Genomic DNA, 22,564 nt, shown 5'->3' with positions numbered 1-22,564 from the left:
GGGCCTTCTTTGGTGAGGGGTCTGCTCAAGTAATTTGCCCATTCTTTCTATTCGGGTTACTGGTATTTTTTGTTGTTGTTAACACATAGGTGTGTGTGTGTATTGGGACTTGAACTTTGCTTAGTTGCTTTTGTTTTCTTAAGGCTGGTGCTTTACCACTTGAGCCACAGTCCCACTGCCTGCTCTTTTGTTGGTTCCTTGGAGATGAGAGTCTCTTGGATTTCTCTGTTGGCTTTGAATTCTAGATCCTTAGATCTCAGCTTCCTGAGTAACTAGGATTACAGGTGTGAGCACCAGTGCCTGGCTCTTTTCCTTTTCTCCTTTTCTCCTCTTCTTCTTCTTCCTCCTTCTCCTCCTCCTCCTTTTCTTCTTCTTCTGTTGATCATGGGTCTTGAACATGTATGAAGCAGTATTATCAGTGTTGTAATCTTAAAAGGAAGCAGGTTGTGTGAGGCCCTTTCTCCCTCTCCCCTCAGCCCCACCCAAGGTCTGGCTCTGCCTCAGTATCCCAGGTACTGGGATTACAGGTGTGCACTGCACAGACAACCCACTTGTGTTGGTATTTGTTTTTGTTGGTCGTGGGGCTTGAACTCACAGCCTGGGCTCTGTCCCTCAGCCCTTCAGCTCGAGGCGAACGCTCTACCACTTGAGCCACAGCGCCACTTCGGGTTTTCCGGTGGTTCATTGGAGATAAGAGTCTCACAGACTTTTCTGCCCAGGCTGGCTTTGAACCGTGACCCTCAGATCTCAGCTTCCTGAGCATCTAGGATGACAGGCGTGAGCTGACGGTGCCCGGCATCCTTTTTCTTTTCCTGTCTGAAGGCAGCAGGGAGATTGTGTCAGGTTTTCTTCTGGGGGTGGGGGTGGGGGAGGAGGGGTGGGGCTCCTGGCGTTGGCTTGTGGAGTGAGTGTCCCCGAGCTGGGGCGTCTCGCTGGAGCATGCGTGCTGCACGCACCGTGCCAAGTCAGGCGGTGTAGCCAAGAACGCCTGCACTTTCAAAGCGGAGAAAATATGAGAAGCCCTCCTTCTGCCCCCGAGCCGCGTTCTGATGCGCCAGGAGTGGGGGGGGGGAGAGCACGCTGCCAGGCCACCGCAGAGCTTAGGCAGGAGCTGGGCTGCAGACATCCGCACACGTCCCAGCCAGACTGCCAAGCCCAGGGCTGAGTGAGGAAACTTCCGGAATCCCCACAGCTTGCAGAGCTGGGCAGGACTGAGGGGGAGGGGTGGGAGTAGGCCTGGCCCTCCCCCAGGCCCTGGCCATAGGTGGTAGAAGTTGCTTCAGACAGACCCTGGGGCTGCCCTGCCCCCTCCCGGGTTCCTCTTCCAGGGGCTTGGTGGACCCGCTGGCTTTGCCTCCAGGCTGAGGAATGGGGGACCTGCCCAGGGCCATGTCCCGGGACAGGAACCCTGGATAGCTGGGGATCCCTGAGAAGCGCAGCGAGCAGGGGCCAAGGGCGTGGGATCTAAGAAGGAACCAGCTTCCAGAGGGGCGACCGGACCCAGGCACCGCCAGCGGGGTGTCACCAACTAGCAGATCCTTTTTTGTAAACCATGTCAAAAAATATACAACACAACTGACCAGTTGATCCACCTGAATGTGTGGAATTCAGCGGCACCAAGTACCATCACTAATTCTAGAACATTTTCATCACCATAATCCCTCCTTGGGTATTTGGGTTGACGTTAGATCTGATCACAGCCGCATTTTGACCTGTGACCATCCAGGACTGTGTGGAGCAGACTCTGGTACAATTGCAGTTTTAACAGAGGAGAAATGTGACTCTGAGAGGTGAAGCGACTTTTCCAGGGTCACACAGCAAGCTCTGGAAACCATGGCCTTTTGATCCCATGGGTGTCTCCTGCTCCCTGTGTCCCTGCGTGGAACCACACTTCAGTCATGGAGCCAGACTCCGGGCTGCCCGTGGCCCCCACGAACCATCCAAACTGCTTTTCCTTAAAAAAAAATTTAAAAAAAAAGCCCGCCCCTCAGACCCTTTCGGAATCACTTGACTTTGGCTGCCAGCTAGGGTATCGGGGTGTGTACCCTTCTCCTCGGGAACATCGGGCATGTTTGGTGGTCATGGCTGGGGACCGTGGGGTGGGGGGCGTGCTATTGAACCTGGAGGGTAGAGACCAGGCACGCAGCACTGTGGTCCCCCGCCAAAGTGAACAGGGCCGGGGCTGCGTGTGTGTGTGTGTGTTGCGTGGAGTGGTCAGGGCTTTGCAGCTCCCCCTCTTGTTCTGCTGGGCAGAGGGCAGGGGGCAGAGGCAGGGGGCAGAGGGGCAGGGGGCAGAGGGCAGGAGGCAGAGGGCAGGAGGCAGAGGGGCAGGGGGCAGAGGGCAGAGGGGCAGAGGGGCAGGGGGCAGAGGGCAGAGGGGCAGGGGGCAGGGGGCAGAGGGCAGGAGGCAGGGGGCAGAGGGCAGGAGGCAGGGGGCAGGGGGCAGGGGACAGGGGGCAGAGGGTGCGCAGGCGCGCCTGGCTGCCCGCAGGTCCGCAGGTGCCGGGGGTGCGGGAATGGGGCCGAGGCTCTGCCTGTCTCCCAGGGCCCCACATGGCTGCCTCTGCCCACACTCGCGTGCAAACGTGGATGAGGCGTAGGGGAAGCAGGCCCGGGCTTCGCGGCTTTTCCCCTTTAAGTCTGCATGACCCCCCTTCCCGCAGCTCCGTTTCCGGTCAGGTAGCAGGTGCAGCGCGCTGGGCGGTGGGGAGGAGGGCGGGGCCGGCCCCCCCCTCTGTGCGTCCAGGCCCCGCCCCCGCCCTGTGCGTCCAGGCCCCGCCCCCGCCCCCGCCGGCCCCGCCCCGTGACTCCCGGCCCCGCCCCCGCCGGCCCCGCCCCCGCCGGCCCCGCCCCCCGCCGTGACTCAGGTTTTCCACCTGTAGCACGTGGTGGCCGGAGCCCGGCCCCGACTCCATCGCAGGCGGTCTTGGGGGGCTCCGCCGGCGGCAGCTGTTAGGAAGCCGGCGCGGAGAGAGGACGGAGGGGCTCCCGCGGAGGGTCCCGGAGCCGGCAGCGGCTGCGAGCCGTGGGGGGGGGGGCGGCTCCAGGAGCAGAGCCCGGGCCGGGGGCGGGCGGGTGCGTGCGCGCGCATCCGCCGGCTCTGCAAGGTGGAGAAGCATCTGGAAGCCTCGGGCTCCCGAAAGCGGCCCAGCGGCGGGGCAGAGGGGAGAGCCCATCAGGGAAGGGTTAAGGCTGGGTCCCGGGGGCCTCGCGCGGCTGCCGCTGGGCTCCCGGATGGGGCGGTGCGCGGGCGCTGGCACGGAGAGGACTGGCGCCCGGCCCGGCTCCGGGAGGAGCGCCGAGGGGCCGGGGCGGGCCGGGGGCGGGGCCGAGGGAAGAAGCGCGGTCTGGACTGGCCGGGCTGAGGAGAGGAGGCGGGGCTTGGAGGGGACCTGGCAGGAACGGGCGTGGCCTGGGCAAATGGGGTTAACGAGAGGGTGTGGCTTGGGGGAGGGGGCGTGGCGTGAGGAGCGGCCTTGGGGCGGGGCCGAGGAGGAGGCCGGAAGAGGCGTGGTCTGGGAGGTGGGGTCCAGGAGAGCAGGGTGGCCTGTGGGGGCGGGGCCTGCTGCTCACCTGTCCAGGGAGGCAGCTGTCTGTCCTTCCTGCCCACAGCCCCGTGCGGCTGTCCTTGGGAGTGAGACGAAGCCTGGCCACAGACCTGGCTCTTTAGCTTCAGTTTTCTTCCCAGTCAAGCGTGAGTGACTTTACTGCTTCTTTCCTCAGAGGCCGCTGTGGTGTTCAAGCATCTTCTGCCCAGTGCTTAGCAAAGGCCTCTGCCATTCCTCCATCTTTCAGTCACTGTAGGTGTGGATGTATAGACCTGGGGGGAGGTAGCTATAGCACACGCATGTGCGCACGTGCACACACACACACACACGCACGCAAACACCCTCTCTCAGCCTGGCCTAGGTTCACCCACACAGACTTGCACAAAGGCCAGGCCCTCCCCTCCCTAATGGAGGGAGAGAAGTTCAAGCAAAGCTCTGGGCAGTGTATCAAAAAGGGATGAAGCAGTTAGGGAGGGCATATACTCAAGACAAAGCCTGAGCGGAGTGTCAAGTGAGCATGTTCTGGAATTCTGGTGGGTTATGGTGCAGATTCCGTGGCTTCCAGACCCCATTGAGGGCTATGCAGTGGCACGGCAAGGGCATGTGATCTTGCAGCAATGGCTCTGAAGTTTTCCGTGTATGGTGCCTGCTCGTGTGGGCAGACAAGTGCCAACTGTAACAGAGGCAGCCTTGACCGGAGGATGGAGGCTTGAGGCCAGCTCAAGCAGGAAAGTCCATGAGACTCTTATCTCCCACGAACCACCCAAAAGTCAGAAGTAGAGCTGTGGTTCAAGTAATAAAGTACTAGCCTTGAGGGAGAAGCTCAGGGACAGCGCCCAGGCCCCAAGTTCAAGCCCCAGGACCAGCAGGAGCAGGATCCCTCCTTCTCCCCACTTGGGATGATGGAGGACAGGGGGGCAGAGCAGGCCGTGCCTCGGTAGTGAGATCAGGCTGCCTCTGTGAGCAGGGAGTGACTCTCTCTCTCTCTCTCTCTCTCTCTCTCTCTCTCTCTCTCTCTCTCTCTCTCTCTCTCTCTCTCTCTCTGCCTCAGCCCAGCGGTCTGCCCACGAGCTGCCCATGGTGGAGAGACAGGACATGGATGGCTGCCTGGTCTATGGTGGCCAGCAGATGATCCTCACGGGGCAGAACTTCACAGCTGAGTCCAAAGTGGTGTTCACAGAGAAGACCACAGGTGAGTGGCATTTCCAGATCTTTTCCAGTCTGTCTTCTGGAGTTGCACGCGGGTGCGTGGCAGAGCCGGGGTGTGGTCTTGTACCCACTCTTGTTTCCTTACTCGGCAGCGACTCGTGGCCTGTCAGCTCAGCACCGGCAGCGGGGCTGCAGTGTGTGTTCATGGAGGACTCTGCTTGGTGGGGGGATGCTGAAGCTGTCCTCCTCCTTAACTTTGTAGGAAAACTTGTAAACCGTTTTCCTATGATCAACAAGAGAAGTCAGCCGGGTGTCGGTGGCTCACGTCTGTCATCCTAGCTGCTCAGGATGTGCAGCTCTGAGGCTCACAGTTCAAAGCCAGCCAGAGCAGGAAAGTCTGTGTGATTCTTATCTCCAATGAACCACCAGAAAAACCACAAGTGGTGCTGTGCCTCAAATGGTAGAGCGCTGGCTTTGAGCAGAAGAGCTCAGGGGCAGCACCCAGGTTCTGAGTTCAAGAGAGAGGAGTCAAATAGCCTAATAGTTAAGCATGCTCTCGTTCTGAACAGCCTGGGTTCAAATCCCGGCTGTGCCGTTAGTTTAACTTTTCTTTCTGTGTCTGTGTCCTCACTGTGGAAATCTTACCCTGCAGTGTTGTCTTGCGGGTTCAATGAGTTACATGTTGAGTAATTGTAAGAGCATAGAGAACACTGTGCACCCATACACTTTGCTTCTGATGCACTTTTGGTGGTTTGATTGTTTTCTGTGGTGCTGGGGATGGAACCCCAGCCCTCCTGAATGCTAGGCAAGCACTCCATGGCGTGTGCCACAACCCTAGCCCTTTTGTTTATAATTTTGGTTGGTTGGTTGGTTGTTGTTTATGTTTTGTGTGTTTTTTTTTCCCAATGTCAGGGTTTGAATTCAGGACCTCACACTTGAGCCATACCTCCACTCCCAGCTTTTTGCTGGTTAATTAGAAATAAGAGTTTTGCAAACTTGCCTGCTTCGAACCTGGATCCTCAGACTTCAGCCTTTTGAGTAGCTGGGATTACAGGTGCGTGAGCCACTGGCGCCCAGCTGTATATTTTGTCTTTGAGATGGCATTTGCTAACGTTCACTGGCCTGGCCCTGAGCCTGTGATCTTCCTGTCTCTACCTCCTGAGTAGCTGGGATTGCAAGCGTAAGCCATCAACCTGGCAGCGCTTGTGTTTTTATTATAAGCAGTTCTGCAGTCAGTCTTCTTACACTTTTGGGATTCACTAGTCTTGTGAAGCGCACATCTGTATTTGCACCTTTTTGTTTATGCAGGGTTGATTCCTAGCAGTAGAATTCTAGTCACTTGGAGGCTTTAGGAATGTTGGACTAAACTCTTCTCTAGAATCTGCAGCTGAAACTTCCACCATGGCTCATCCCATTCCAGAAATGCCGTGTTTGTTTGTTTTTCCCCATAAAACAATCCTGGCGAAATGCAGTATTAATCAATTAATCACATTTCTCTGCCATGGAAAGAGGTTCCCAGTTCTGGCTATGGGCCAGGCAGCAAGGGCAGGCGCTGCTGCAGCATTCTGGCGCTTCGAGGCGGGAGCTGAGTGTCAAGGTTTGCCCTTGTCATTCACGTCACCCACTGAGCTTTGCGGTGCAGGGGAAGTGGTGTGGGTGCAGAGGGGCTGGGCAGGATGGGGCCACCCTCCTACACCGAGGTGGGCCTGGGGCCGCAGCTCAGGTGGTAGTCGCTGTACCACTGGGGTAGGTCACTGCACCTCTCCGAGCCCACACTCCCTCCGGTTCAATGCAGAGATGGACCGCACAGGTGCAGGCCGGCTTTTCACACGGACAGGGTTTGGCACGTGGAAAATGCCCGCACGTGTTTGCTTTCTGTGGTAGTGTTGTGCTTGTGACTGTGGGACAGCGTCAACCCCATGGCGCCAGGCAAGGTTACAACATAATAACCAGCCCAGGCACAGTGACTGCGTATCCAGGACCATGCGTGGGGACCCCCCGTGAGGAGGGGCACACCCAGCCCGGGGTGTGGAGCTGCTCTACCGCTCCCCCTCCCCCCCCTTTGGGGGAGGACATTCTTGTTTTCCCCCTCCTAGTTTCTCTCTTAGTAAATAAACCTTTGCTAAGAACTTTTTAAAAAATGAAATAAAAGGCCATCACATAAAAAATAAACCACGGGCCCAGCCCTCTCTCTGAGCACCTTATACGCGGGAAAGAAGCTGACGCCCCGCACAGAGAGGCTAAGGAGCCCAGTGAAGGTCACACAGCAGATGGTCAGTTTGCCTGTGTGGCTCCACTCCCGCAGCGCAGCGTGGCCGCCGCGGGAGTCTGCGTTGGGCCTTAGCCGTTCTGCCCCCTCCAGGAAGCTCAGAGTCAGGCACATGTGCCCGATGCCCTTCGGCTCTGTGAGTTCCAGAGGTCTCAGGTGGGCACCGAGGGGTCTCCCCGAGGATGCTCCCCTGTGACACGGGGCTGCCCGGAGCTCCGCCCAGGCCCCCCTTGGGTTTATAGGGTGCTCAGCCTGCTCTTTTGACCCCGCGGGCTCCCTCCCGCCCTCCACAGGGAACCCCCATAGCTCAACTTCGTTTTTTTCCAAAACGCAGCCTGTGCCCATCGGGTCTCCATGGACACTTGGCCTGGGGCCGGGGCTGCAGGCGGGGCAGCACAGCCCGTCCTCCGCAGGGGAATCCCAGCTGCTCTTCACATTAGGAGGGCGACGCCCGCCCAGCAGCTAATCTTAGCCCGGGGTTTGCTCATCACCACCAGCTCTGCTGCTCTTTTTATAGCATCTACTAAAACGGGCTTGGCACCTTCGGCCCAGCACCATGACAGGCCGGGGAAGGTGGAAAAAACGGGAGGAGAGCCACAGCTGCACTTAGAAAGGCTCCGTGTTTTGGAAAGTGGTGTCTTATTTATAGCAGCGGTAATAATCATGATTCTGTTATTTTTATTCCTATTTTAAGTTTGTTTTTTTTTTTACCACTCACAAGGACCTGGGCGATCTGGCCCTTGCCCAGCCTGCTGACCGCAGCCTCTGCCTTCTCCCTGCTGACCCCGGCCTCTACCTTCTCCCTCCTGACCGCGGCCTCCCTCCTGACCCCGGCCTCTACCTTCTCCCTGCTGACCGCGGCCTCTACCTTCTCCCTGCTGACCGCGGCCTCTACCTTCTCCCTGCTGACCGCAGCCTCTGCCTTCTCCCTGCTGACCCCGGCCTCTACCTTCTCCCTCCTGACCGCGGCCTCTACCTTCTCCCTGCTGACCGCGGCCTCTACCTTCTCCCTGCTGACCGCGGCCTCTACCTTCTCCCTCCTGACCCCGGTCTCTACCTTCTCCCTGCTGACCGCGGTCTCTACCTTCTCCCTGCTGACCGCGGCCTCTACCTTCTCCCTGCTGACCGCGGCCTCTACCTTCTCCCTCCTGACCGCGGCCTCTACCTTCTCCCTCCTGACCCCGGCCTCTACCTTCTCCCTGCTGACCGCGGCCTCTACCTTCTCCCTGCTGACCGCGGCCTCTACCTTCTCCCTGCTGACCGCGGCCTCTACCTTCTCCCTGCTGACCGCGGCCTCTACCTTCTCCCTGCTGACCCCGGCCTCTACCTTCTCCCTCCTGGCCCCGGCCTCTACTCCCTCCTGACCGCGGCCTCTACCTTCTCCCTGCTGACCCCGGCCTCTACCTTCTCCCTGCTGACTGCAGCCTCTACCTTCTCCCTGCTGACCCCGGCCTCTACCTTCTCCCTGCTGACCGCGGCCTCCCTCCTGACCCCGGCCTCTACCTTCTCCCTCCTGACCCCGGCCTCTACCTTCTCCCTGCTGACCGCGGCCTCTACCTTCTCCCTCCTGACCGCGGCCTCCCTCCTGACCCCGGCCTCTACCTTCTCCCTGCTGACCCCGGCCTCTACCTTCTCCCTGCTGACCCCGGCCTCTACCTTCTCCCTGCTGACTGCAGCCTCTACCTTTTCCCTGCTGACCCCGGCCTCTACCTTCTCCCTGCTGACCCCGGCCTCTACCTTCTCCCTGCTGACCCCGGCCTCTACCTTCTCCCTGCTGACTGCAGCCTCTACCTTCTCCCTGCTGACCGCGGCCTCTACCTTCTCCCTGCTGACCGCGGCCTCTACCTTCTCCCTGCTGACCCCGGCCTCTACCTTCTCCCTGCTGACCCCGGCCTCTACCTTCTCCCTGCTGACCCCGGCCTCTACCTTCTCCCTGCTGACCCCGGCCTCTACCTTCTCCCTGCTGACTGCAGCCTCTACCTTCTCCCTGCTGACCGTGGTCTCTACCTTCTCCCTGCTGACCGCGGCCTCTACCTTCTCCCTGCTGACTGCAGCCTCTGCCTTCTCCTTGCATGTCTGCTTCCCTGCCTGTAGTAAACACTCTTCTTCTGTCCTTAAACATCCCTGGCTCCTTTCTGCCTCAGGATCTTTGCACTCGCTCTGGACTCTTGGGACATTTTTCCACCCCATGGCGACTGTCTTTGGTTCCTTCAAGTCTCTGCTCAGAGACTCGTGGACCATTGCTTTCATTGCTCAACCTCCCCCGCAACCAGCCATCTCCCGTCCCTGAGCTCTGCTTGTTGTTGTTGTTTTTGGTTTTTTTGGTGGGGGCCTGTTTAACTTTGGGTGTGGGTGGGGGGGAGGGAGAGTGCGTGTGTGCATTGTGCATGTGCATGTGTGAGCCTATACCAGGGTTTGGACTCAGGGCCTCATGTTTGCTCACTCTCTTGCTCGCAGATGACCCTCTGCCACTTGAGCCATGCCTCCAGCCCAGCATTTTGTGGGTTAATTGGAGATGGAGTCTCACAGACTATTCTGCTCAGGATGGCTTTGAACCATGATCCTCTAGGTCTCAGCCACTGGATAGCTAGGATGCCAGCCACCGCTGCCTTTCTGTGGATGGTACTCAGCCCTCTGCGGGCCCTCTTGCCTGAGTTGTCTGTCATCTTGCAGAACACGTTTAGATCCCTTTTTGTTTGTTTGTTTTGGTCAGTCATGGGGCTTGAGCTCTGGGCCTGGGCGCTGTCCCTCAGCTCTTCAGCTCAAGGCTAGTGCTCTACCACTTGAGCCACCGCACCACTTCCTGTTTTTCTGCTTCTGTGGTGCTGAGGCATTGAACTCAGGCCCTCATGCAAGCGAGGCAAGCGCTCTACCACGGAGTCACCTTCCCAGCCCCAGGCTTAGATCCTTGAGGGTAGGGGCTCAGAGTTTGCTAAGGGGCAGCCCCAAGCCTCTGACTCTAGTCTGGACTTCTAGAATAGTCCTTGCACACAGTGGGTGCTCATGCATCCCGTGGAATGAATGAAGGCAACGGCTCTTCATTTCCTGCCGGCCTTAAGAGGCGGCACACCCGCACCTGCTTTACAGAGGGCGGCTGAGGGTCCCCAGCAGCCCACCTCAGAGGACAGACCTGGACCCCAGGGTGGCGTTGGGGTCCGGTCTGTACCCCTGCCCACAACAGCCTCACGGGCCCGGGCTTCCCCTTTGGCTCCTTCTCGGGGAAAGGCATTTGTGTGTGGTGCCATGTGAGTGGGGCCCGCGTAACCCGGCCCAAGGAGTTCAGGCTGGCAGGCTGGGCCGTGCCCGCCCTCCTGGCCCCTGCCCCAGGCCGGGTCCGGGGGTCCCAGCAAAACATTGCAAAACAGGAAAGAATCTAAGGACGAGAGAATACAAGTGCCCAAGTGCTTGGGGGGGTGGGGAACCAGGGTTGCCATGGCCACGAGCGACTCGCTCTCCGCGCCCAGCTGGGCGGGATCCAGTGTTCCTGCGCAGGACAGGACGGAGCCTCCCCCGCCCCCCCCAGCCCCCGCGGGGGCGCCCGCCCGCATTACTCAGCCTCCGCACGCCAAGGGCTTGGGGAGGAGTTTTGCTTGGCTGGCGGCGCCTGATGGCAGCAGCTCGGTCACCTGTCACAGGGGCACGTTGCCTTTTGCTTTTTTCCTTCTTGGTTTTGTTTTGTTTTTTTCCAAGAGGCCACGTGGGCGGCGGAATTCCCTTTCCCACTGAGTCAGCCTGTCCTGACGTGACTCACGCTCCCTGGAAGCGGCCCAGCGGCTGCAGCTTTGCCTAATAAACAGAAACGCATGGGCTTCGCATACTTTTGAAAAACTCCTCTCCCCCTCCTCCTCCTCCTCTTGTCTTCTTCTCCTCCGCCTCCTCCTCCCTCCACCTCCCCCCACCCCCTTCTCCTCGTGGCAGGAGAAGGGAGCTCCTTGGAGAGCCCGCTCCTTCCTGCCTCTGTCTGCCCTGGGTCAGGCTGCTGTCCACACGGCCTGCTGTGTGTCGGGGTCTCTGTGTGGGAATGTCGGACCCAGGCAGGGCGAGGCTGTGACTAAGACGCAGCAGACCTTTGACCTCTGTGACTCAGGGCTGCCATCCTGTCCTGTGCCCCTTGGCTTCCGAAATCTGAAGCCGGAAGGCGATTCTGAAGCCCAAGGGGACAGAGCAAGCGCCGCCCTCTGCAGGACGCTGCTCTGCCGTCAGCTCTGCAGCAGCCTGGAGTTTGGGGCATCACTGGGGCGGGGGGAGGGGGAGGCTGCATCCTCCAGACTCAGTTTCCCCACCTCTAAAATGGGGTCAGGGGTGTTGGAGCAATAACAAGGTGAAGGAATGGAAAGTGTGGGCACACAGTAGGTGGTCGGGAAAGCCTCAAGCATCTGCCCTAAAGGGCCAAATGGCTTCATGTCTGGCAGGCGCGCCTCCCCTGCACCCCCAAAACTGACAGCATCCTGGTATCCTGGCCCTCGGAGGGACTAGGGCTGCTCCCCCTCCCTGTCCGCGTCTGGATGGCGACACTGAGGCACACCGGCGGTACCCGGATGTCCTGCAGTGACTGGACTGGGAGATGGCCCCGAGCCCTGGTTCTCCGGCTCCCAGAGCTCTGAAGTGTGGGGGTCACCTGTGAATGAGGGTGGGCGCAGAGGGGTTCCCGCCAGGCAGGGCGAGTCAGCAGCAACAGCGGCGACATAGTTGCTGGCTCATCCATCCCTGACTATTAATTGGGCATCTATAGTATGCAGCACCGCACCGGGCACAAGATGTGTCACGTGAGTCCCTGCCTTCTGTGTGGACACTTCTAGAAGGGCAAAGAAGAGTGGGTGGGGGAGGGGAGCTGCTGGCCCAGTTGTGGGGACAGGCTCCCCCCGCCCCACCCCCCTCCAAAGCTTGGTGATGAGACTCCAGGTGTTTCCTGGCCCTCAGCCCATCTGGCAGCATCAACACTGGGGCCAGCTGGGGAAGCCCAAAGCTGAGGGGGTTCTCCTGGTCCCCCAACTCTGCTGGTACGTTTCCCTGCAAGCTAGCAGCCACAGAAAGCAGGCCCTGCTGACCCCGTGACTGCTTGCGTGGAGTCTCAAAAGCAGAGCCAGGCCAGGAGGCCGGCTGACACTTCGATTTCCTCGCTCCACTGCAGCCCAGTGGCAGCCCAGCCACCCAGCGTGGACGCCCAGCCCCGTGTGATGAGCAAACCCGGGCTAAGATTAGCTGCTGGGGCGGGCCCTCCTGAAGGGAGATGGGGTCCACATCCCAGTTCCCTGTCTCTCCTGGCCAGGGGTAAGACCCCTGGCCTACACCCTGGCCTACCTCCCCATGAGGACAGGAAGGGGGCGTGGCCTGTCCTCAGCCCCATCTGCCCCTGCTCAGGGTATGACCTCTGCGAGGCTGAGTCAGGATCCTACATGTTTGCTTTGTTTCCTTCATTTGAAACAACAACAAAAACACCCCACACTGGCCTGAAACTCTCAATCCTCCTGCCTCAGCCTCCTGAGTGCCGAGATTGCAGGTGTACACTACTACACCCAGTGTCCCTTACATTTAAACAGGCAAGGTGGCATCTCACTGGTCTTCTGTATGTTAAGGCAGAGTTTTTTCTTCTTTGTTTGTTGGTTGTGGGGCTTGAACTCAAGGCCTGGTCGCTGTCCCTGAGCTCTTTTGCTCAAGTTGAGTGCTCTACCACTTTGAGCCATAGCATCACTTCCACTTTGCTGGCAGATAATTGGAGATAATAGTCTCACAGACTTCCCTGCCCAGGCTGGCTTCAAACCTTAATCCTCAGATCTCAGCCTCCTCAGTAGCTAGGATGACAGGCATGAGCCAACAGTGCCCAGCTTAAAGCAGATTTTAATATCATAGAAGAACGTGTCCTGGCTAGAACTCGTATAGGTAGACCTTATTGTCAGGACTGTTTGGTCTTTTCATGCCGGATACAGTGATATTCCTGAAGATTATGCAGGGTTGTAATTAATTCAACCAGTCCCATCCATGGATGCGTGCTGTGGCTGTTTTATTTCTTTGTGATCAAGAATGTAATGCCAGGGAACAAAAGCCCGGAGAGCTCCTGAGCCAGGATGGCCGGAGATTGATACTCTTTCCCTAGAGTGGACCAACAGGAGACCCCAAATTACAAATTACAGTGGTTGTAAAAGAGCAGTGGCCAGCGGGAGCGGGGAGGGCAAAGGAGGAGCAATTGATTCTGGGGCTTTGTACACATGAGTGGACGTGCTGGACTGACAGGCCTCTCTACAACTAATCGATGCTAAGCAAAGGAACTACATATGCACATGAGCGCACGTGTGTATTATATATGTGTGTATATATACACCTCTGTGCGTACACACGTGTATATACATGTGCTCTGGAGTAGAAGGAGGTTTAAGCCGCACAGGTAGTACATGGCGACCACAGGACTCGAACCTGGACAGAGGATGGTCAGTGTGAGAGACCTGCCGGTATTTCTTTGGCAGTCCCTGTCCCAGGAGAAGGAGGGAGGGTGACTCAGGTGGGAGTACCATGTCCCCCCCCTCCCAGGACTGTGCACAGGTGTGGGCTCAGGTGTAGGGAGAGGAGAAAAGGCCAGGGAAATGACCTTGAGTCACTTTCAAACCACACACTTCCTCCGAGACCAGCACTGTGAGCCGGCTCCCACGTGGGGGAATCTGTATTGACAAGTCGGCCGGCTGCTTTCTCGTCCTGCTGGGGACTTGTTAGCTGAGACTCCTCCTCCCTTCCCTTCCCTCCCTCCCTCCTTCATCTCCCCTCCTTTCTCTTTTACTTTAAAGTTAGGGTCACAGACTCTTGAGGGGCCTCCTGTTTCAGTCTCTGAGTGCTGGGATTATCATGCTCAGCTTGAAAAGAGCCTTTTTGGTTTTGTTGGTAATGGGGCTTGAACTCTGGGCTTGGGCACTGTTCCTCAGCTCTTCAGCTCAAGGTGAGCCTCTACCACTTGAGCCACAGCACCACTTCCGGTTTTCTGGTCGTTCATTAGAGATAAGAGTCTTACAGACTTTCCTGCCCCAGCTGGCTTTGAACTGTGATCCTTAGATCTCAGCCTCCTGAGTAGCTAGGATGACAGGCGTGAGCCTCCGGTGCCCCTTGAAAAGACCCATTTTTGCAAGGGAAGACAATCAAGTACTACATCTCCTCCCAGTACAGCAGACACTGACGGTCTCTGTAAATCCCCTCCAGCCTAGTCTTCAGACTGATGTTAATCATTGCAATCAGACAATGCTTAATAGAGTCTTGTTTAAAAATACTCAACTTTTTTCAACACAAATGCCTGCTGGAATGTGCACCAAGAAACCATAAAGGAAGCCTGGCCTTTCTCCTTCTGCTCACAAGCTCCCTCCCTGGTCCCTTCAGGAATTGCACTCCATAGAACTTAAAAGCCCAGCTGTGGGCTCCGGGGGACTCTTGTCTGACCTGTCACAGGACACGCAGACAAGCTGTGCTCCAGGAAGGGACGGGGCTCTGAGCTGGAATGTTGGGGCCCCTGCAGGTGAACATAGGGAAGGCCACAGGAGTCCTGGGGTCCAGAGCCCCGTGTGACTTTGTTCTGACTCAGCATTTCCCGGCTGCTCATAAAACCATTTCCTAATCCTGCATAACCCGAGTTCCACCCCCACCCCGCCTCAAAACCCTGGTGGAAAGGGTTTGTTTCAGCTGCAAATGGCCCAGTGGCCCATGGTGGCTGTCAACAAGAAGAAATCTATAATTTGCAAATGCGGAGTTTGGCCCAGGGCCTTGGCCCCAGCCTGAGCCTGAGCAGTGAGCAAGCATGCATGCTCGCATGCTCTGGGCCCTGGGAAGTGGAGGCTGTGGGTAAAGACGCTCCTGGGGTCCAGGCTGAGGGGGGGGCTTCCGGCGTCCCCCGTGCCCGGCAGATGTGTGAGCCTGGGCACTGCCCCACTGACTTAGGACAGAATATCTAAACCACCTATGCCCTGACAACGGGACCTGGCGTGACCAGGACAGTCCGGGACCTGCATGAGCGCCCAGGCCAGTCTTAGCCTGTTCAGGACCCTTGGAAATGGCTTTGGGTTGAACGAAGCCTGTAACCAAGTGTTGTGTGTAACAATACTTTTTTTTTCCAAAAAGAAGAAATGGGGTACAGAGGAAGAAAATAGTGATGATAGAATTCTGAGCGATTTTTGCTTTTCCTTATTTTTTTCTTCTGCTGATCAGCCTCCTCCTCCTCCTCCTCCTCCTCCTCCTGTTCCTGTTCCTGTTCCTTCTCTTTTTGGAGGTATTGGGTTTGAACTTGGGACCTTGTTGTTTGCTAGGCAAGCACTCTACCTGCTTGAGTCATGCCCCACCCCCCGCCCCTTTGCTTTTAGTTTACTTTTCAGATAGGATTTCACACTTTTTCCCAGTCCAGCCTTAGACCATCATCTTCCTATTGCCATGTTCCAAGTAACTGGGGTTACAAGTGTGCACCACCACTCCTGGCTTGTTTTGGGGATGAGTGTGGCTAACTTGTCCACACACCAAACTATGATCCTCTTGATGTCTACCACCTGGAGTTTGCTGTCCAGTTTTCTACTGTCAGCATCTTTCCCTTTGGGTAAAGGGAATATTTGAATACATATACAGGTACCCATAGTGTGTGCGCGCGCACACACGCATCTTATTGAAATAATATAGTAGATAAAGTTTGTAAGAGTCTTTTTTTTTGCTTGTTTTCCAGATGGGCAGCAAATTTGGGAGATGGAGGCTACGGTGGACAAAGATAAGAGCCAGCCTGTAAGCCCAGATGGAGACAGCTCAGTGATCACAAGTGCCTGCCCTCCCCTCCCCTCCCTCCCTCCCTCCCTTACTTTTCTTCCTTCCTTCCTTTTCTTTCTTTCTTCCTTCCTCTTTTCCCCCTTTCTCCCCTTCTATTTCTCCCATTCTTCCCCACCTTCCCTTCCTTTCCTTCCTTCCTCCCTCCTTCTCCCCCTTTCTCCCCCTCCTCCTACTTCTCCCATTCTCCCCCCCTTCCTGAGTGTCTCTTGTTGCTGCCCTCCCTGGAACATATGCCATGCAGCAGACCGCTGCTTTGCAGCTGTGCCATCTTAACACCTTTTCTTTGCCAGAGAGATAGAGACTGAAACCCCCTTTAACCAAAACTCTGCCTGTATTATAAGGCTCTCCCTGCTGTCATGTGGGCTGGCTGAGTGTGCTTAGGTCTAGGTAGGAATAGAGTCAAGCTCATGATAACTGCTTCCTTCTAGAACATGCTTTTTGTGGAGATCCCTGAGTACCGGAGCAAGCACATCCGCATCCCTGTAAAGGTCAACTTCCACGTCATCAACGGGAAAAGAAAACGGAGTCAGCCCCAGCACTTCACCTACCACCCAGGTGAGGCCTTCCCCCCGGGGTGTGCGGCTTCCCCCTGGGGTGTGAGGCTTCTCAGGCAGCGTGCACGGCTGTTCTGAGCCTGGGCTCCCTGTCTGCCTGCGGCGCCTGCGAAGAGTAATAGAAATCAGATGCATGTACAGCCCTCCTCCCAGAGCATGGCAGCTGGTGTCAGGCTGGCTCTTACTGTCTTGTCTGTAGACAGAGAAAGATGGTAAGCAGAGGGTTCAGGTCCTGCATTAGATTGCAGGGTCAAAGGTGAGCATGCCCTCAAACCTGCAGGATCCTAGGTTCGCCTAGGAAGCGGGCAGCGATTGCTGGCTGGCCAGTCCTGTGTCTAGACAATACCTGAGGACTCCTTGAGTGCCCCACTGCTGTTTGGGGACAGAGGACTCAGCCCTGATGGGGAGCTGCCATCCAGGGAGGTGATGGCAGGGACAGTGTTGGAGGAAGGAGAGCCAGCAGGGACCGGGACTGGAAGCCGGCTGTTGGATGTGAGCTCAGGCAGACTAACCAGCTGCCTTCCCAGTACTGGTAGTCGTTGTCAGAATTAACTATACAAGGGAGCCTGCAGCGCAGGGCCAGACAATGCTCTCAGCCTTGGGGACCCCTGAGGCAGGGGGTCCTCACCTGTTGCCCTGTCCTTTATCCTCCATGCGCATGCGCAGTTGCTGTGAGTGGGGCGGCCAGCGCGCTTCTCTCCTTGCGCATGCGCAGTTGCTGTGAGCGTGGGGCGGCCTTGTGCTCTTCTCTCCTGGCACATAGAATGGTATCTTTGGTGAGACTGGTGCAGCTTGCATGCTCACCTCTCCTTGCACACACGCAACTTCTGTGAGTTTGGGGCAGCCACGTGCACTCACCTCTTTGCCCATGTTCAGCTTCGACGAAGCCGGGGCAGCTGCGTGCGCTTCTCTCTTTGCGCATGCGCAGCTTCGATGACGCCGGGACAGCCGCGGGGGTTTCTTGTCCTTGCGCATGCGCTGCTCATCTCCTTGCTCATGCGCAACTTTGGCGGGGTCATGCAGCCAGGGGCTCTTCTCTCCCCGCAGTCCCGGCCATCAAGACGGAGCCCACGGACGAGTACGACCCCTCCCTGATCTGCAGCCCGGCCCACGGAGGCCTGGGGAGCCAGCCCTATTACCCACAGCACCCGATGCTGGCCGAGTCCCCGTCCTGCCTGGTGGCCACCATGGCTCCCTGCCAGCAGTTCCGCTCGGGGCTGTCGTCCCCCGATGCCCGCTACCAGCAGCAGAGCCCCGCGGCCGTGCTCTACCAGAGGAGCAGGAGCCTGAGCCCCAGCCTGCTGGGCTGCCAGCAGCCGGCCCTGATGGCGTCGCCCCTGGCCCTGGCCGACGCCCACCGCTCGGTGCTGGTGCACGCGGGCGCCCAGGGCCAGGGCTCGGCCCTGCCGCCCCCGGGCCCCGCCGGCCCGCAGGCCTCGCCCGTCATCCACTATTCGCCCACCAGCCAGCCGCTGCGCTGCGGGGCCCACCAGGAGTTCCAGCACATCATGTACTGCGAGAACTTCGCCCCGGGCCCCGCCAGGCCCGGCCCGCCCCCCGGCGGCCAGGGCCAGCGGCTGAGCCCCGGCTCCTACCCCACGGTCATCCAGCAGCAGAGTGCCCCCAGCCAAAGGGCCCCCAAAAACGGACCCCCGGCCAGTGACCAAAAGGAAGTATTGCCCACCGGAGTGACGATCAAACAGGAGCAGAACTTGGACCAAACCTACTTGGATGACGGTAAGACGTCCCCGCCTTCCCCCCAAGTCCACCTTTTCAGCCTCGATGCCCCTGTTTTCATTTGAGGGCCTCAGGTAGGGTGACCTGTCATCTGCTCAGAGCATCGTCTCCCTGCAGGAGTTGGGGGGGGAGGTCACAGTTTTAGGTGTCTCCTCTCTACTCATGCCAGGGCAGTTATGGCCGCAGGGTGTCCCCAGGGTCACGAACCGAGTCTGTTTAATTGCTTCCACTTTCTTTCCAACGGCCAAATTTAGATTGAGGACAGGAAAGCAGAAAGGAAGGAAAGCCAATCTCTTTTGTGGCTGTAGAGAAAATTATTTCCCACTGTGTAGCTCTCTTTTGTGCAGGGGTAGGGGGAGACGGGGGGAAGGAGAGCGGCTGTTGAAAGCCACTCTATGAGAGCAGCATGAATGGGGGCTGGGGCACGCTGTGGGCTGCCTGTGCCATGGGCTGCCAAAACACAGGGTACATTGATAGGAGGCAGCCTCGGGTTTCCGCCGTGGTGAGCCAGCTGATGGGGTGGCCAGGCCAAGGAGAAGATGCAAGAAGGCTTTGTGTGCATCAGGAGGTGCCCCAGCTTGTTGGCAGAGGCCCTGACTAGAGACACATCTTGTCAGAGCAGCCGAGATCTGGCATGGGTTCATATCTTGGGGAGAGGCCGGTGACACGGTCCAGCTCACCTGAGCCCTTGCAGCAAGGTGACAGTGACATCCCTTTAGAAAGTAAAAAATAAGTAGAAATTCTCAAAACCAAAACAGAACTAGGAAGGAATCCCTGAATGGTGGGCTCCCACTCTGTCTTGGGCAATACGTATTATCTGGCTCACAGGTGAGCATCCCTTGTTAAAAAATGCCTGGGACCAGGGTGCTCTTAGAGTTTGGCATTTTTACATAAGACTTTTCCAGTTGAGTATGCTTCATCCCCAAATATGAAATCCAAAGTCTGAAACTTAAAAATAATTTTTTTTGGCATCACGGGGGTTTGAACTCAGGGCTTCATGCATGCTAGGCAGGTGCTCTACCACTGAGCCACACTTCCGTCCCTCTTTTGTTGGTTATTATCTTTGAGATAGGGTCTCACTTCCTGTCTGGGTTTACACCTGTACCACTAGCCACCTATTTTCCACTTCCCACTTTAGCTGAAGGTTCAGGCAATCACCACTCCCAGCTTGGGTCTCTGAGAGTCTTCTTGAGATTGGGTCTCTCAAGCTTTGCTAAAGCTGACCTCAGACCACTATCCTCCAGGGGCCAGCCTACTATAGAGCTAGGATGACAGGCATGTGCCACCATGTCCAGTTGTTGTTTGAGAAGGGGTCTCTTGTGAATTCTTGTGCCCAAGCTGGCCTTGAACCATGGACATTCTTCCCAACCTTGGCTTCCCCACTCCCTGGGGTTACAGGCCCAAGGCACCCCTACCTGGCCAACATCCTGAAACCTTTGGAACCTCTGAAAGGTTTAGGATTTGGGAACCTTTTTAAGTTTCTGCTTAGGGATGCTTCCTTTCTACCCCGTGAAGTCCATTCTTCAGGGGAATGTGCTATCAGGAGCCCAGCCAAGGGTCTTCACAACAGTTAGGTGCTTCTTAAGACTTGCAGGTGCTACATAGTACACATTTCAGTGTCAGGAAACATCCCCTGTGCTGTTGGCTTGTATTTTATATGAAGTCTTGATACAGATTTTCTTGAGATGCTATGACTTCTAGTACTTTCTATGCCCATTTCTCTGTAAACCTCAACCAAGAATACCCACTGATGATGCAGCAAAGACCTCGGGGCCACGTGCAGTGGGTTCCTGCTTCTGCGTGCTGTGCGGGGCAGACAAAGCTGAGAGTGTTTCTGCATGAGTCGTTGGTGGGTGGGGCCTAAGTTCTCCAGCTCCGGCGGAGTTGGGCCTGCGCGCCCTTCGTCCTGGCATGATGGACGGATGCCCAGAACAGCCACGTCTTGTTGCTTCTTTTCCAAGGGTTTCTCAGCTTTGAGCAGTTATCTAGTGCTGATACTGGGTGGCCATGGGTCCCAGGGCAGGGGTGTACCCGGACTCCCTGTGTGAATAAGTGAGGACCAAGCCAGGCAGGAGATGGTATTGGCTTGGGGTCCAGAGTGAGAAATATGAGCCCTTCCACCCGCACCCCAGCGCTCATTCTACACGGAGGAGCCAGTTAGACCCACGGAGGTCACCAGTGTGTGCCACAGCCCGGTCTGTAGCCAGGTTCGCTGGTGCTAGACGGGAAGCAGCCCCCTTGGGGTTTCCTGAGGTGTCTTTTGGCTGCGAGGCTCCTGTCCTTTTCTCTGAGCTGTGCAGAGGCGCCCGTGCTGGGGGCATGCACTGCGGGCCTTTTCTGCCTGCTCCCATGCCCCGTCTCCCTTCCGTGATGTCTCCCCTCCCCCTTGTGTAGGCACCCTCCCCCTTCTGTGATGTCTCCCCTCCCCCTTCTATGACGTCCCTGTCCTACAGCCCCAGGTGCGGGCCAGGCTGCACCACATCTCCAAGCAATAGCGGATCTTGTGCAAAACCTTCTCCCTCCCTCCCTCCCTCCCTCCCTCCCTCCCTCCCTCCCTCCCTCCCTCCCTCCCTCCCTTCCTCCTCTGTCCACCACCCTTCAGCTCCCCCCCCCCCAGCCCCATTAGTGTGCGCTGGCTGCCTGTGGCACATGTGGCCCGGGACTCGGGGAGTGCCTGGTGAGCAGGGCAGGCGAGGCCCTTGCTCTTGTAGGGTGATGCTTTTCGTAAGAGGTCGATGTTCAGGGGTGCTCTCATGGCTGGGGGGGGGTTCCCTGTGCAGACCCAGAGGATGGAAAGAGCCGGCCTCCAGAGGCTGAGGGGACCATGTGTGGGGGAGGGAAGGGGAGGTGGTGGAGTCATATGGTCTGTAGTGAGGTGCCGCTGGATTGTCCGTGTGAGGATGGCTCTGGTGTCTGCCGATGCAGGACAGTAGGGAGGCCGGTTGGAAGGAGACCCAAGTTAATCTGGCATCTTTTTTTTTTTTTGGTCAGTTGTGGGGCTTGAACTCTGGGCCTGGGCGCTGTCCCTGCGCTCTTCATCTCCAGGCTAGCGCTCTTCATCCCCAGGCTAGCGCTCTACCGCTTGAACGGTTTTCTAATGGTTTATTGGCGGTTTTCTAATGGTTTATTGGAGATAAGAGTCTCACGGACTTTCCTGCCAGGGCTGGCTTTGAACTGTGATCCTCAGATTTCAGCCTCCTGAGTAGCTAGGATTATAGACGTAAGCCACTGGTGTCCGGCTTAATCTGGCATCTTTAGAGCAGCAGAGGTTTGCAGCCTTACATGTGGGGTTTCTTTTTTTGGGCGGGGTGTGGGGGGAGATTTTAACCTCAGTCCAGAATCAAGTGGAAATGTCTAGAAACAGTTCATGGATTTTCCCCAACATTTATTACAGTGTATTGTTACAATGGGTCTATTTTATCACTAGTTAGTGCTAATTTCCTCCCAGGCCTAATTTCTAAGTTGGGCTTTATGGGAGCCTCTGTTTTCTCTCCCACGAAAAGTTAGCGCTCACGCACTGTGAACAGGCATAGAGAAGCTAGACTTGCCAGCAGTGGGCGTGTGGTCGGCCACAATGCATAATCATCATGAGAACCCTCCAGGACTACCTTTGTTTTTACCGCTCGTGCACTTTGACCTTGTTTGGTTTGACAAGAATAGTCCACAGGGAAAGCAGATGGGGAAAAGCCCGGAGGAGGACAGCTGTGTGTCCCCCCCAGCTGCCTCTGGGGGAGGGGCCCTGCGTGACGGATCACCTCCAGCAGAGGCGGGCCCCACGGCCCGCACGTGCCAGGCAGCTTTCTCCCTGCCCTTGGCAGAACCGCTTGGCACCTGGGGAAGAGTGGGCTGCCCACCTCCTGGTGGGTGCAGCCCCAGGGCGGGGCTGCCTGGCAGCTGGGCCAGGCGTATAAAGGCTCTGCGCAGTGACCCGGCCCTGTTCTCTCATTCCTTTCTCCTTCCTTACTCTCACTATTTACTCTGCACAAACCAAGCCAGCTTTTGAACTGTGTTTTGTTTGGTTGTTTAGTTGGATGTTTTGGCAGTACTGGGGGTTTGAACTCAGGGCCTCACCCTTGCTAGGTAGGTATTCTACAGTTTGAGCCACGCCTCCAGCCTCATTGGCTGTCATTACTTTTGGGGGGTCAGGTCTTATGCTCACTTTTGCCCATCAGGCTTCAGATCTCAGTCCTCCTACCTCCATCCTTTCCAGTAGCTGGAATTGCAGGTCAGCACAACGGCACCCAACTTTCCACTTGGGCTGGCCTTGAACTATAGTCCTTATGACCTCTGTCTCCACAGTGGCTGGGATTATAGGCTCATGCCACTGTGCCCATCCACTCAGATGCTAGTTGTGAGTGCCAGCCAACTGTGTGACCGTGGGCAGGTGGTGGCCTCCTTGTGCCTCCATTTCCCCATCTGGGGAAATGTCCTCGGCTCTGCTGAGAATACAGCTCCTTCAAGCCAGCCGTCCCCGCAGGAAGAGCTCAGCACAGGGCAGGCTTCAGTGAATGAGCTGTCACCTGCCTGGA

At 57.2% G+C, this 22,564-nt stretch overlaps 1 protein-coding gene across 2 annotated transcripts in view; it reads left to right on the top strand.

Annotated features, from left to right (window-relative positions):
- The window catches only part of Nfatc2 (nuclear factor of activated T cells 2), a 76,839-nt gene that overhangs the window by 32,759 nt on the left and 21,516 nt on the right, over window positions 1-22,564 (top strand). For both annotated transcript variants that reach the window (XM_069990008.1, XM_069990009.1), the window contains exons 6-9: window positions 4,600-4,740; window positions 15,647-15,702; window positions 16,173-16,299; window positions 17,346-18,035. In XM_069990008.1, coding sequence (XP_069846109.1) covers window positions 4,600-4,740; window positions 15,647-15,702; window positions 16,173-16,299; window positions 17,346-18,035 — 1,014 coding nt within the window. The remainder of the gene's footprint in view (window positions 1-4,599; window positions 4,741-15,646; window positions 15,703-16,172; window positions 16,300-17,345; window positions 18,036-22,564) is intronic.

This window comes from Dipodomys merriami, unplaced genomic scaffold (assembly GCF_024711535.1).
Source record: "Dipodomys merriami isolate MVZ:Mamm:240054 unplaced genomic scaffold, mDipMer1.0.p SCAF_39, whole genome shotgun sequence".
In the NCBI taxonomy this organism is placed as follows: Eukaryota; Metazoa; Chordata; class Mammalia; order Rodentia; family Heteromyidae; genus Dipodomys; species Dipodomys merriami.
Note: the sequence above shows the minus strand (reverse complement) of the source record. Positions and strands in the feature narration are given on the sequence as shown.